A 12026-nucleotide genomic window follows, 5' to 3' on the forward strand; every position below is an offset into this window, starting at 1 on the left:
AACTGACTTTTGTCGTTGTTCTGCACCTACCATATGGCATTTTGGCCAACATTTTCGGGGGTGCAGGAATACGCCAAATACGGTATAATTAATCAACTATTTTTACAAAAACTTGAACGTCTAAAAAAGTATTGAAGTCCTGCACATCAAAAATGTCTCCAAAAAAGGTGTGAACTACCAGTTTTACGTAGAATTTTTAACCGATTATGGTTTTGAATGTCATCCTTTACGTAAAGATTTTCCTTTAAGCGGTTATTTAGAAGCATATTATAATGAATTGTGATGTGGTTTATGAACCTGTACAATTAAATGAAGAATATGGATTATTCGATTTAATTCACCTTGGAATTATAATCTACATTGTATATACATTGCTATTAAGGAATTATTGAAATTTCGTGGTGTTTTTTTTAATACGAATGACATATATTACAAGGTTATCATTATCAGTATTAAATAAATATAGTCATAGAACCTTTACCTATTAAACTGAAGTCTCTGGAAGACTCGCCATGTTGCAAGCAGAAAAGTGCAGTGACAAAGGTTGTGTTGAGCTTCATTTTTAGAGCCTGCCACTTTTTTTTTAACGCGTGCACAAACAAGGTGTGGCACACCGTCCGAATGTGGCGTCCCTGCCCTCGCGCTCGTAGCGATTGCAATATGGGACACGAACGGCTAAAGGTGTCGAATCACGTCCCATGTGAAAAGGGGCCGGAACGTGCTACGAGCTCGCGTCGACGTAAACCAAGTTGTCGGATTCATAGCGTAGGTTGGATCCAGTGGCACCTTTGCTGGCTCAGTTCAACGAGCAACCCGCAGCTCGTATTCTTCCCGCTTCACGTGGAATTACCGCCCCATTTGCGCATATCCCGAGCTCCTTGACGCTTCCCTCCTAACGAAACTTAAGCCATTCTGTTCGCAACGCGATCGAATGGGGGTGTGCCCGCACCGTCCTCCACATCCGCGGCGGCACGCCATCGCCCCCAACTACAGCTGCTTCGCCCCCTTTCCTCCCCCGACCATTGATTCCATGTTGTACGACTGAGAAGCCCTGCAATTCCTGCATTCTGATGCGATGGACAAGTTCTTCGAACCAATGCCGACCAATATTTAATCGATGCCAAGGAATAGTTTGGTTGCGTAAGATGACCTTGGCGATGGACACAGTCAGGACTGGATAGGTGGCACGGGGGATACCTTGGACCTCGCACCTGGAGCAGTGTTGTGGTGAAATTCGAAGATGGCGGGTCAATCCTAGTCGAGAACGGACTACGGATTTCTTCCTCCGCCTTTGCCCAAAGATACGAACTACCAAATGGAGTTCGTTGAGGCGAAGTGTTTATGTTGCAACAGAGGCGCTTCGCTGCTGGGCTAGTAACCATGGCACGACGCAAGTTGTCCAAACCCATCCCTGTACTCCCTCAGGTCACAGTAGACGACGACCTGCAGGACTTGCCAGCCACAACCGAGCGAACGGGACTAGCACAGCGGCCACGCTTTCTTCTGTCAGCCGATGGACGGAGACGTCGGTTGACGCAGTCCGTCCATGAACTATCACCGATGAAGCACAGCTTCGAGTTCCATTTGAGCAACTCGGATGTATCTCGAAACGGTTTTCGTTTTATCATAAAACTTCTAAAGCATGGGGTTCAACCCACACATTAGACATTCACTCTGTCAAAACCTGGTCACTTGACCAGGAAAAACTTGAGGGCGGCCCATCATCATCATGACCCAAGTTTTGGAAAGGAAATTCAGTTGCGGCTTCAGTACCAAATGGCCACTTTTAATTGGTTCAAATTAAACAATGTATCATTTGGATTGGCTAAAAAGATGCATGAACGACATTTGATTGGTTGTTTCCTATACCTCGTCGAATTGAGCCAACCGTTACTCATAAGCAGCGTGGTTCAACCCACGAGATACACCGAAGGAAGCTATGGAGTCGCCGACAACAGAGACGGCATCGTCCTTCGTGGCCGGTCCACAGACGACTGCGACATTCTTCCGCGTCCAGCTCATCGGGCATGAAGACGGCGAGGACCCCAACACACACAGCAAAGTTGTGGTACGATCGCATTCGCTGCTGTTGTTGCGCTCTCTCACCAGTGGTTTGTAGCTCTACCGCACGGTGGTGCAGTACAACGGTCAAGCATTCGAGCGTGCTCTGCGGTTCAGTCGATTCTACGCGTTTTACAGCAACCTCACGTCCGCGGAGAAGAAAGCCATCAATGCTTCCTTTCCGCGGCGCTATCCGTTTGTCGCCGAGTTGGACGAGGATCGTCTCAAGAAGCGCGAGAAGCAGGTGCATTGTGTTCATGCGCTTTCGATCGTGGATGCTCATGCTCTCTGCTTATAGTTGAATGTCTTCTTCGCTGAACTGTGTAAAAAGGAGATCACGCCAACGATGGAGCTGACCTTGTTGAACCTGTTCAAGATCAAGGAGCGCCATTTGGGACCGCAAATCCGAGGATCCATTTTGTACGTGCCACGACCCCGCGTCGACGGAACATCGTCCGAGGCGTCATTTCAACCGCCTGTTCGGCGCGTGTTCACGAACGGGAGCAACATCATGACAAGCCGCTCGTCCATTCTGTCGCAGAGCTCGTTGACGTCGAACGCGTCCCTTGACAGCGAATTGCCCCACCAGTACTTCCCCATCCAGCAGCGTTTGTCTATCTCGTCGTCGGTCGCGAGCCCACTGCCGTCGACGTGTTCATGGGTGTCAGCAACGAGTGCCATGCCAGACATCGTGCAAGTGGCTCCACCACGGCCGACGGCCCCCGTGAAGATGAACTTGTTCGTGCCAAGCCCCGTGCTTCCGTCAGCTACGCTCAACTTCGAAGCCCAAGTCCGTAAGCACATGGAAACGATTGGCAAGATGCTGCATGACGACGATCTGCATCTGCTCAGCCCGCCGGCCAAACCCATCCAGTTCCACGCCGCTGCCGTAATCGATTGCCCCGCATCTCGATATATTTAAGTTACATCCCGCGTCCTTGCTAATCGAAATGCGATCGCCATTTGTGTTTACGAAATGTCATCGTGGATTACGCCATGGTCCTCAACAGCTCTTTGGCTTGGATGTCGTGGGGAGCTAATGCTTCGAGCCACTTTTTGGCCGCGTCTTTGTTCTCGGCGACGCCGATGCCGTCATGCAACATGAGCGCGACATTAAACATGGCCATTCCGTGGCTACAATAGCAGAGTTAGCGGGCCGTCCATCCACACGACAGTGTACCCTTTCGTCGCAGCCTTTTGAAAGAGCTGGTACGCCACAGCTTCATCTTTCTCGACGTGGTCCCCAACCCGATACAAGCACCCCATGTTGAACAGCGCATTCGGGACGCCTGCCATCGCGGCTTCTTGGCGCAACGACAAGCCCAACGGGATGTTCTGCGCGACGTGGTGGACCCCGTTAAAGTACCAGTCCCCGAGAATCGACTTGGCATGGGCGTCGCCCTTCTCCGCGGCTTTGTGGTACCAATTGAATGCCTCCGTAGGATTCTACAAGGCGGTCGTGACCTGGTGAACTCTGTGTAGTCCCCATACCTTGGCCACTCCTTCCCCCGAAGCATACATGTTGGCCACAGCCATGTAAGCTGGCGGCAAGTCCGCCTTGGCACATGCTAGATACAGCTCGAACGCCTTGGATTTATTCGGTTTCGTGCCTTCTCCACGGTTCAGGGCTTCTGCATACCCGTACGTCCCCCACGCATGGTTAGCTTCGAAGAGCTGCACTCGCAGAGCCGTAATGAATCGTTGCGGGGTTCAACAGTGTCGACGTACCTGTCGGAAGTGCGTAGTTGCGGCAACGGGATCTGGCTTCAGGTCGCCTTTGCCTTGTTTCAGGCATTGGGCATAACTGTACTTGGCATTCAAGTGTCCTTTCGCCGCTGCTGCTTGCCACAACAAGACGGACTGCATGACATTGCCGGTCGAGTTCTCAAAGATGGCTTGGCCCATTTGGTACAGCTTTGCAGGTGGCGTCGTTTCCGCCAGCTTGGCCACGTGCGATGGAGTGATTAGCTGCAACGGCATCAGTGATGGTGGCGACGACGAGGATTGCGTACCACTGCCGCGCCTTCCGAACCCATGCTTCGAAGCTTATCGATTACACCTTTGAGCTCCTACATGTTTGCTTCGTCGTAACAAGCGTGTGTTGGACATTGTCCCAACCTCATCGATGACGGCGGCTGCCCTCGTGGCAAAGGACCGACGGTGCATCGGCACTCCAATTGAGCTGTCGGAGCGTATTTGGAGATGATTGGTTCAAAATGTATGATTATGGCGAATCATTTTGCGTATTTCAAAGAATCTGGCCAATAGACATGCTTTAAACAAGGTCAAACGAGAAGGTTGAAAGTGCCAACAATTCATATACGTCTCATTAGTACATTGATTAGTATATAGTAATACTACGTACTGCGTGCTCCAAAGCCGCCCCAGCAGAATCGATGCTCTCTTGCCGGTCAAGTAAAGCCACGACAGCGCCTTCGTCGTTGGTGCGTGGCGTACAAAATGTGTGATCGCGGCAGTCGAAGCAACGTCCTTGTTCGCATGGGCCTGGCCACACTGCCACAGGATAGACGGTGAAGCGTCAGCCGCTGTGGCTTGATGCCCACCAGCATGAAGTTCAACTTGGCCCCGTTGGTGTTATGGTGCTGGTGCCTACGCCGCACTTGGTACATTTAAACGCCGGCCAAGGTGTGCAACCGCTCGACCGAAATATGTGGCACACTTCTGCACATTCGTTTTGAATGGAGAGGGTATAACAGAAACAGCGAGGTTTGGTTCAGTCGTGTGAGGCTCCATGATGCAGAAGCAGAGCTTTTTCGGTGTCGCCGCTGCCATCGTCCATGCTGTACGTCACAAGCCACTCAAGAGTGGTCAAAGCGATACTTGAACTAGCCCTTCCCGTCCAGCGACGGCGGGCACGAATGTTTGATGGGCTCGAGAACTTCGACGAAGAACCAGCAATACCCGCGAAGTCGAGCATGGGACATGTTGTGGTAGAGTTGTAATCCCGTCCGCCGCTGTGGCGCATGCACATTTGATGGGCTCGTTTGCCGCACCAGTCAACAAGAAAGCATCTTCCGCGCGAAAAGCCTCCAAGCTTCAAGCAATCTCTCCTTCATGAGTGGTGCACATTGGGATCGCGCACACCACGTTGCCTCCGTGGCGGACGCAAAGATGTTGGACGACACACTTGACTTGTGCAGGTGGGCACTGCATTGGCTGCGGAGGAAGCAGCATTTCGTGATGGGGTTCATGGGGGCGTATCGGTTGAGCACTTCGTGGGGCGGGGGCGGGCAAGTCTGAGGCGAAGGCGACATGAATTGCAAAGTCTAAATGAATGCATGGCCTTTGTTCAAACTGGTGATGTCGAGCAACTTGGAAACTGCAAGAACCAGGCGGTTCATTGCTTGCAGATTAGAGTGCAGCACACTGTCCCGAGCCCACAACGACCACACCAGGGTACAGCACGCGTTGCGAACAAACCAACGGGCCAGGAGCTCGCACGTCGCTGCGCGCATTGTGGCTGACCGATCGATCGCAAAGTGCATTGGTGTACGAGAACGCCAAGGTCGGTCGAGGTTCTTCCGGCAGTACCAGCATTCGCGAAGGAAGGCGACCGAGTCGAAAAGGTTTCGACGAGATCAAATTCACACAAAGCTTGAGCTGTGTGGACTCACAAACTGTCATGGTTCGCTCGCGACTTTAGGTGCCCGCCCTAGTTTTTCCATTCTGAAGTACTACGCAGTGGCAAGGCCATGCCGTTTCTGCGAGGCGTGGTTGCGTTCTTGGATGCGCGCCAAGTCATGCTGTATTGCCCTACCCGAGCCATCGCACGCCTGTCGTGCATCGAAAACAAGCATTTTCCTGGATGCAGAGGCTCCGAGGCGGGGTGTCGATCTCAGCATGTATGCGGTGGCCAGACTGGGACTTTACTTGAACCAGCCAAAGAAACACTAGTTGCGGCACAATCCCAACACTCCGACGGCGCCGGTGGGAGGGTTCGCCTGTAAACTCAATGCGCACAAGAGGGGGAAACCGTGGCCAAGGCTGTGATTTCTGCGACGTGTGCGCTCGACTCAGTCGGTCACGTCACTCACGACAGTTTATTTGGTAAATTCACTCGTGGGGGTGCATCACGCGGTCGTATGCGAGCTTGAGCTGCTCCCAAAACAAAAAGGTAAACACAGTATGGGGCCCCAACCGAATGTACTGGACGGTCCAGCCCTTGAAAGCACCGCGAATGCCTTCCGTCATCAACGTCTTCCTCGCGCAGTCGATCGGTCCGGTGTACAGCAATCCTTTCCCGGTCTGCGGGTCCAGCGGCTGGTTGTACAGGCGCACACTGATTACGTCGAACGGGTTCATGGCGGTGACGCAGAAAAACCCGGCCAGCACCGACGCCCCTAAGTGCAAATACACCGTCTTGTCTTGGAACTGGTAGCCCAAGTAAGGTCGCGCCAGCAGCATGTCCTTGAAAAACTCGTAGCTGCTCAGCTGCGTGGCAGACCCAAAGCTCACGCGGGGGATGGCGCCGCCAATGCCGCGGAAGAACCCACTCAACCCGTCCGATTGATACACTGCTTTGAAGCCCTGGAAGGCAGACGTGTACACATGGCGGCCACGAGTGACAGCGCCGCTGTTGGACGCTTGAAGACGAGCTCGCACAAGGTACTAGAGGCACTGGTGAGGGAAACGCCGAGGCGGATGGACAGGTCGTACAAACGGGTTGCCTGTAAAGGACGAGACCGCTCCAGAAGCCATCCCAGCCAAGTAGTTCTTGATCAGGTAGCCAGGCTGACCCTTTTCGACGCCCAAGGCGCGCTTCGCCGGCTCGTACAAACCAAAGCGCGTACCCGCAATCATAAACTAAACAATTCAGTTTGTGAATTGTCGGATGTTTGTTCGTGGACGTACTTGGTACATGATGGTCATGTTGAGCCCACTCTGAAGCCCGCGGATGCCTTCCGTGCGAGCAATCAGAGCGAGTGACTGGAACGGATTCTTGTACACGCGTGTGACGGCGCGGCCGGAAGAATCCACGAGTTCATTTTGCAGTTGCATGCGGGTTTTGACGACTTCCAGCGGGTTGGTAATCACCGATGCCAAGGACGCCGCGGTCGCGGCGAGGAAAAAGTTGGTCAAGACATCCTTCTCGTTTGCCGCGGGGGCGGCCTTCGGTGGCAGCGCCAGCGGCGACTCCTTCAAACCGGACGAACTCATCACTGCTGTCGCCAGCTTGACACGTCCCCAGCTCAAGACCAGGTGATTTTCAAGAGCGATGATTGGTCGATATCATCCAATCCGAAGGATTCGACGTGTTTTGCTGTCCATCAATGGGTTAAAACGTTGAATCGATACGGTATTTCACATTTAACGTAATCTTGGGAATATAACCCTTCGTTTTTATCCTCCGAGGTTGCAAACATCCCATCATGCGGCCAACGTCATCTCAAGTTTCAATTTCCCCCCAAAACGCCAGTCACCTCTAAAACATGATCTTTATTGAAATTAATTATTCTACCTCCTGTGCAAGTCAAACGCAAATACATTATATGCTGCGTCCATTTCAGGAAGATGCCGTGCCGGCTATGTCTGGGACTCACAGTACATTCTTCGGCCCCATATCGACCAGTTCGTTCGGCTCAGTTCGTAGAGCGTCTACTCACACACATACTTATCGATTTCAAAGCAAACGAACATACCCATCGTCACGAAATTGGGCTTTGGTTGGCATAGTTGCTTGGATTCGACATCAAGTAGTCAAGTTTGATGAGTCGAATGAAATTTGACAACGAGCTATGCATGACTTCAATGGACAAGTCTGGAGGACGACAGGGCACGATGTACTGTAGCGTGGCTTTTCGAAGGGTGTTCGTGAATCAGTAGCATTCCAGAAGCAAACAAGCAGGGAATTCAATGTACGGCGGGCACTACATTCACTGACACGGCACATACACCGCACGTGGGGATTGCATAACTTGTGCGCAAACGATTCAATCTACTAGGGGAATATGCTGTCTCAATAAGTGTGACGGCGCCAGCGCTCAAGCGCCAGAAAAAGTTGCAGGAGTATAAACCACGTGGAAGGAGTATAAAGTATGTTGGCAATAAAAACGCGTTATACGATAAAGTACCGTTCCGGTTGTGTCTTCCAACCAATCAATTATCCGGAAGGCCACCCAGAGCGGCATTTACCAACTCGGCCATGGCGGCAGCACCGCCTATGGAAAAGTACCAGCGCAAGCTGGACAAGGCACTGCGCAAGCTCCACTCGGCAGAAGCGAACGACGATGCGGAAGACATGCTGTCGCTCCGCATGAAGGTTGAAAAGTACGAGCGCAAGCTCAAGCAGCTCTCGACAAAACCCGACCACAAGGACGAGGTGGTCGACAAGTCTGGGATGTCTCTGCTGCTCTTCTACGCATATGTGGAGCCTGCGTGGACACCTGTGCGTCACAAAGAAACGCTGCATTGGGCAGAAGACCTCCTAAACTCGCTTGGGGTGACCGGTCGTCTCCGAGTGTCTCGAGAAGGCTTCAATGGGACTCTGACCGGTCCGTACGATGGGATCCGTGCATTCACAGACGCAATGCGAGAGAGAGACAACGGATACTTTGCCCACATGAACAACCAAGACGACTTCAAGATCACGGACAACCTGCCCGAAGGCCAAGCATTCCCAAAGCTCAAGGTGTTTGCCGTCACCGAGCTCGTCAACTACGGCTTGGGTGTGGACAACGCCCCAAGCGTCAACAAGGGCGGCGTGCATTTGGAGCCCAAGGATTACCACAAGAAGCTGCTCGAGGTACGCCCATCAACTGTCATGAACATCGCTTGATGGTGCATGCCAGGACAACACGGTCGTCATCGACATTCGCAACAGCTACGAAGCTGATATTGGGCGATTTGCGCCAGCGACGGGAGCAGAATATATCGATCCCAAGGTAATTTCTCCTCGTAGTTTTGTATCACTCTCCTCAGTTTTCGTCATCCATTCGTGTCCATATTTCCCGAATTCCCCGTGTTTCTCACTGCATGTCGCCTCCAACAGTATCATTTCCCCCCAAGTGTTGATATTTATGGGCAATTTTCGCATGAATTGCACCATCAACTGTGTTTTCACTTGTCGAGTTGGCGTGGATACAATGCGAAAAAACCCGAAAATAAAACAACCAAGAAATGACTCTGACGCAAATTTCCATGGCGTAGATGCGAGTCAGCACAGAGTTCCCGGCATGGGCGAAAGAAAACATCGAGAAACTCAAGGACAAGCAGGTGCTCATGTACTGCACGGGCGGCATTCGGTGCGAGCGCGCGTCGGCGCTCTTTCGAAGTCTCGGCCATGATCGCGTGTTCCAGCTCAAGGGCGGAATCCACAACTACCTGACCGAGTACGCAAAGGAGGGCGGGGGCCACTGGATCGGAAAAAACTACACGTTCGACAAGCGGTTCGCGCATGGAGCGGTGGAAGACGAGAAGAAGGAAGCCGAGGCCGAGGGCGAGATCGTCGGCAAGTGCGTCGCATGCCGAAAGCCATGGGACAAATATCGGGGGCGGAAGCGGTGCCCTGTGCCGTGCGGGGTCCCGCTCTTGCTCTGCAACGAATGCTTGGCGGCAGACGTGTCAGCCAAGTGCTTTTTATGCCAGGAAGATGACGAAATCGGAAAGAAGGAGCGATTCAACAAGCGCCAGCATTACAACGAGCTCGCGCTCAAGGCCAAGGCAGCCGAAGTCCCGGTACCAACCTGCAAGAAGGTCGCCGTTCACGCGTGTGGAGTGTGCAACGAGTCGTTCACCAGTCGCAACGGTCTTTTCAAACACGTCCGCGCCACGGGCCATGCGAATCGCAAGGCAAAAAAGCAGAAAACCACCGCATAATATATAGCCAACTGGTTGGATGCTTCAACTTTTCTTAGCGGGGCCTACATGCAGTTGAAGGACTTGGCAGGTCGCGAAACGAAAACCCGCTTCGTGCAGGTGCCTCCAGCGCTGCAGCAATTCTGTGTGTGGTCCACTCGGCGGGGATAGCTGGTCATGCTCCGATGTTCCAACGGGCGCCCTGCGAGGACAAAGTCCGAACGTTCTTCGTGGATTCCAGGAAGGTTGCGCGAAACAGTGGAACAGGATCTCCTCAGTTTGTGAAACATTCCACCATTCTGTGGTCGACTCGGCGGTGGTGACGATCGAAGCCGCCGAGTTTCGGAGAGTTGTGCAGCCTGGATCTCGAAGATAGCTCACAACGACGGCTGATGGGTCTTGCATGGGAAGGCGGCGGATTCCTTCCCCAGCTTGCGCCTTGTGTCCGGCAGCTTACACGAAACAGTATGGCTTTCACGAGGCACTGTTGCAAAAGCTGGTGGTGGCTCATGGAGCTATACGTTCAACCGCCCACAGAGTCGCGGCGAAGTGGCCAACGTGTCGGCCACCGACATACCGATTGAACATCGTGTCCGGGGCGTCGATTCACAGCCGCCTCCGCTGTGGCCTAGCCTGATGCAGCCTACGGGCAAGTATCACTAACGACGATGCATTGTGTGAGCCGCTGGGGACGCCAAAGTAGCATCGGCAGTAGCTGTAGCAACTCCCAGACGGGTTTGAAATTTACCTTTTTAGCATGCACGGGGTAACAATGGCCGAGGCCAGGTGAATAGCACCTAGCGCTCCTTGGCAACCCCAAAAGCTCAGTTCCTGGGTCCGTCAACCCGTCAAAGCGCAGGCTATACGCGGACGCGGATTCAGAAAGAGTCCAAAGGATTGTAGAGCCGAGGCTAGGGGGGGACGCACGAGGGCGGAGGAGTCGCCTTCGTGACAGGCAAGCTGAATTGCATTGGTAACTACACAGGCGACGTGCACTGCTCGCCCCCCCCACTGGTGCAAATGAAGGCGATAGCACGAGTGGGACGAATCAACTCAATGCAGAACTTGCTCTTGTCCAGATGGAACATTCCTCACATCCATGGGTTTGTCCTCGGCGGCGCAATTGTCATGTAGTGGGTTCAACAAGAGAGGGATCTAAGGCATGCTGCATCCATATCGTTTTCCAAATCAGCCCAGACCGTCGTCACGTCCAAGGGAGTCGCGCCTCGATCTCGGGCACCTCGCCCAGCTGGTCACAGCAACTTTCGCACTGCCCATCATGGACACTCAACATGGTCGATTCACATTTGAATTCTCATCATGATCACCAACGCCTTCCTAGCAAGCCCTCATTCCCACGCCGCCCGTTGCTCGTTTAACGGATGCACAAAGCCCCCCATGGCCGACTCGATCAAATGCTCCTTCCACTGCAACCGAAGCCAATGCACTGTCGCCCTCTGCAACAACCAAGTGTACGCCCGGCAGCTGTGTGTTCGCCACGGTGGCAAGAAGGTGTGCGAGACCCCCGGGTGTATCACGCACGCGTGTGGAGGGGGCCATTGCTTAAGGCACGGCGGCATCGCAAGGAAACGATACTGTTCCGTCGAGGGGTGCAGCAGACAAGCCCACAAAAACCAAAGATGTGTTCGGCACGGCGGCGGGCGGTACTGCCAAACCCCCCAGTGCTCGTCCCATGCCAGATTTGGGGGCTTTTGCTTGCAACACAATGTCGACTTGGAGCCGATCCAGCACGTGAATTCGTCGTTCAAGGAGCCGGCCAACTACGTGCGCATGCTGGACCCTATTGACTCGGCCATCCTCGAGTGCCTTGCAACTTACAGCGTCCACGCGACCGATTCTTCGTCGTTCGCGTGGAGCTGCTCAAGCAACATCAACGCGCCTTCCCGCGACAGGTTTCCCATTCTGTAAGACGCCGTCTGTCGTCACTGAAAGAAGATTCTTCATTCGTCTGAGCTCGCTCCTATGATTATTCCAAGCTCGCGCTGGCAGCTGTACAAGGGCCCCTTCACCCTCTGTTTACCATGGAGTGGATCTTGTCTCGAATGAATGGTTATTTTTCAATTACTGGCACACGTAGCTTGCCGAGGACAGGCGCCTCCTTCTCCCCCCAAGCACGTCGGCATTGCTCG

General features: G+C 53.2%; 5 protein-coding genes across 5 annotated transcripts; 3 read left to right on the plus strand and 2 right to left on the minus strand.

The window, feature by feature from the left end:
• Positions 1–1909: 1909 nt before the first annotated feature.
• H310_12352 (hypothetical protein) lies at positions 1910–3038 on the plus strand. The gene is made up of 3 exons (XM_008879375.1): positions 1910–2068; positions 2120–2305; positions 2360–3038. The coding sequence occupies exons 1-3, from the start codon at positions 1940–1942 to the stop codon at positions 2981–2983; spliced, it is 939 nt and encodes a 312-aa protein (XP_008877597.1). The 5' UTR covers positions 1910–1939; the 3' UTR covers positions 2984–3038.
• H310_12353 (hypothetical protein) lies at positions 2863–4253 on the minus strand. Its single transcript, XM_008879376.1, has 6 exons — positions 4180–4253; positions 4074–4130; positions 3790–4029; positions 3553–3735; positions 3242–3507; positions 2863–3195 (listed from the first exon to the last, which is right to left on the minus strand). The coding sequence occupies exons 1-6, from the start codon at positions 4225–4227 to the stop codon at positions 3051–3053; spliced, it is 939 nt and encodes a 312-aa protein (XP_008877598.1). The 5' UTR covers positions 4228–4253; the 3' UTR covers positions 2863–3050.
• A 1784-nt stretch (positions 4254–6037) lies between these two features.
• H310_12354 (hypothetical protein) lies at positions 6038–7265 on the minus strand. Its single transcript, XM_008879377.1, has 3 exons — positions 6934–7265; positions 6739–6885; positions 6038–6690 (listed from the first exon to the last, which is right to left on the minus strand). The coding sequence occupies exons 1-3, from the start codon at positions 7237–7239 to the stop codon at positions 6136–6138; spliced, it is 1008 nt and encodes a 335-aa protein (XP_008877599.1). The 5' UTR covers positions 7240–7265; the 3' UTR covers positions 6038–6135.
• A 927-nt stretch (positions 7266–8192) lies between these two features.
• Positions 8193–9925, plus strand: H310_12355 (hypothetical protein). The gene is made up of 3 exons (XM_008879378.1): positions 8193–8824; positions 8871–8963; positions 9229–9925. The coding sequence occupies exons 1-3, from the start codon at positions 8225–8227 to the stop codon at positions 9895–9897; spliced, it is 1362 nt and encodes a 453-aa protein (XP_008877600.1). The 5' UTR covers positions 8193–8224; the 3' UTR covers positions 9898–9925.
• A 1349-nt stretch (positions 9926–11274) lies between these two features.
• On the plus strand, positions 11275–11805 carry H310_12356 (hypothetical protein; the record flags this gene model as incomplete). The annotated part of the gene is made up of 1 exon (XM_008879379.1): positions 11275–11805. The coding sequence occupies one exon, from the start codon at positions 11275–11277 to the stop codon at positions 11803–11805; it is 531 nt and encodes a 176-aa protein (XP_008877601.1).
• Positions 11806–12026: the final 221 nt, after the last annotated feature.

This window comes from Aphanomyces invadans (genome assembly GCF_000520115.1).
Source record: "Aphanomyces invadans strain NJM9701 unplaced genomic scaffold supercont1.38, whole genome shotgun sequence".
Classification (NCBI taxonomy): Eukaryota; Oomycota; class Saprolegniomycetes; order Saprolegniales; family Verrucalvaceae; genus Aphanomyces; species Aphanomyces invadans.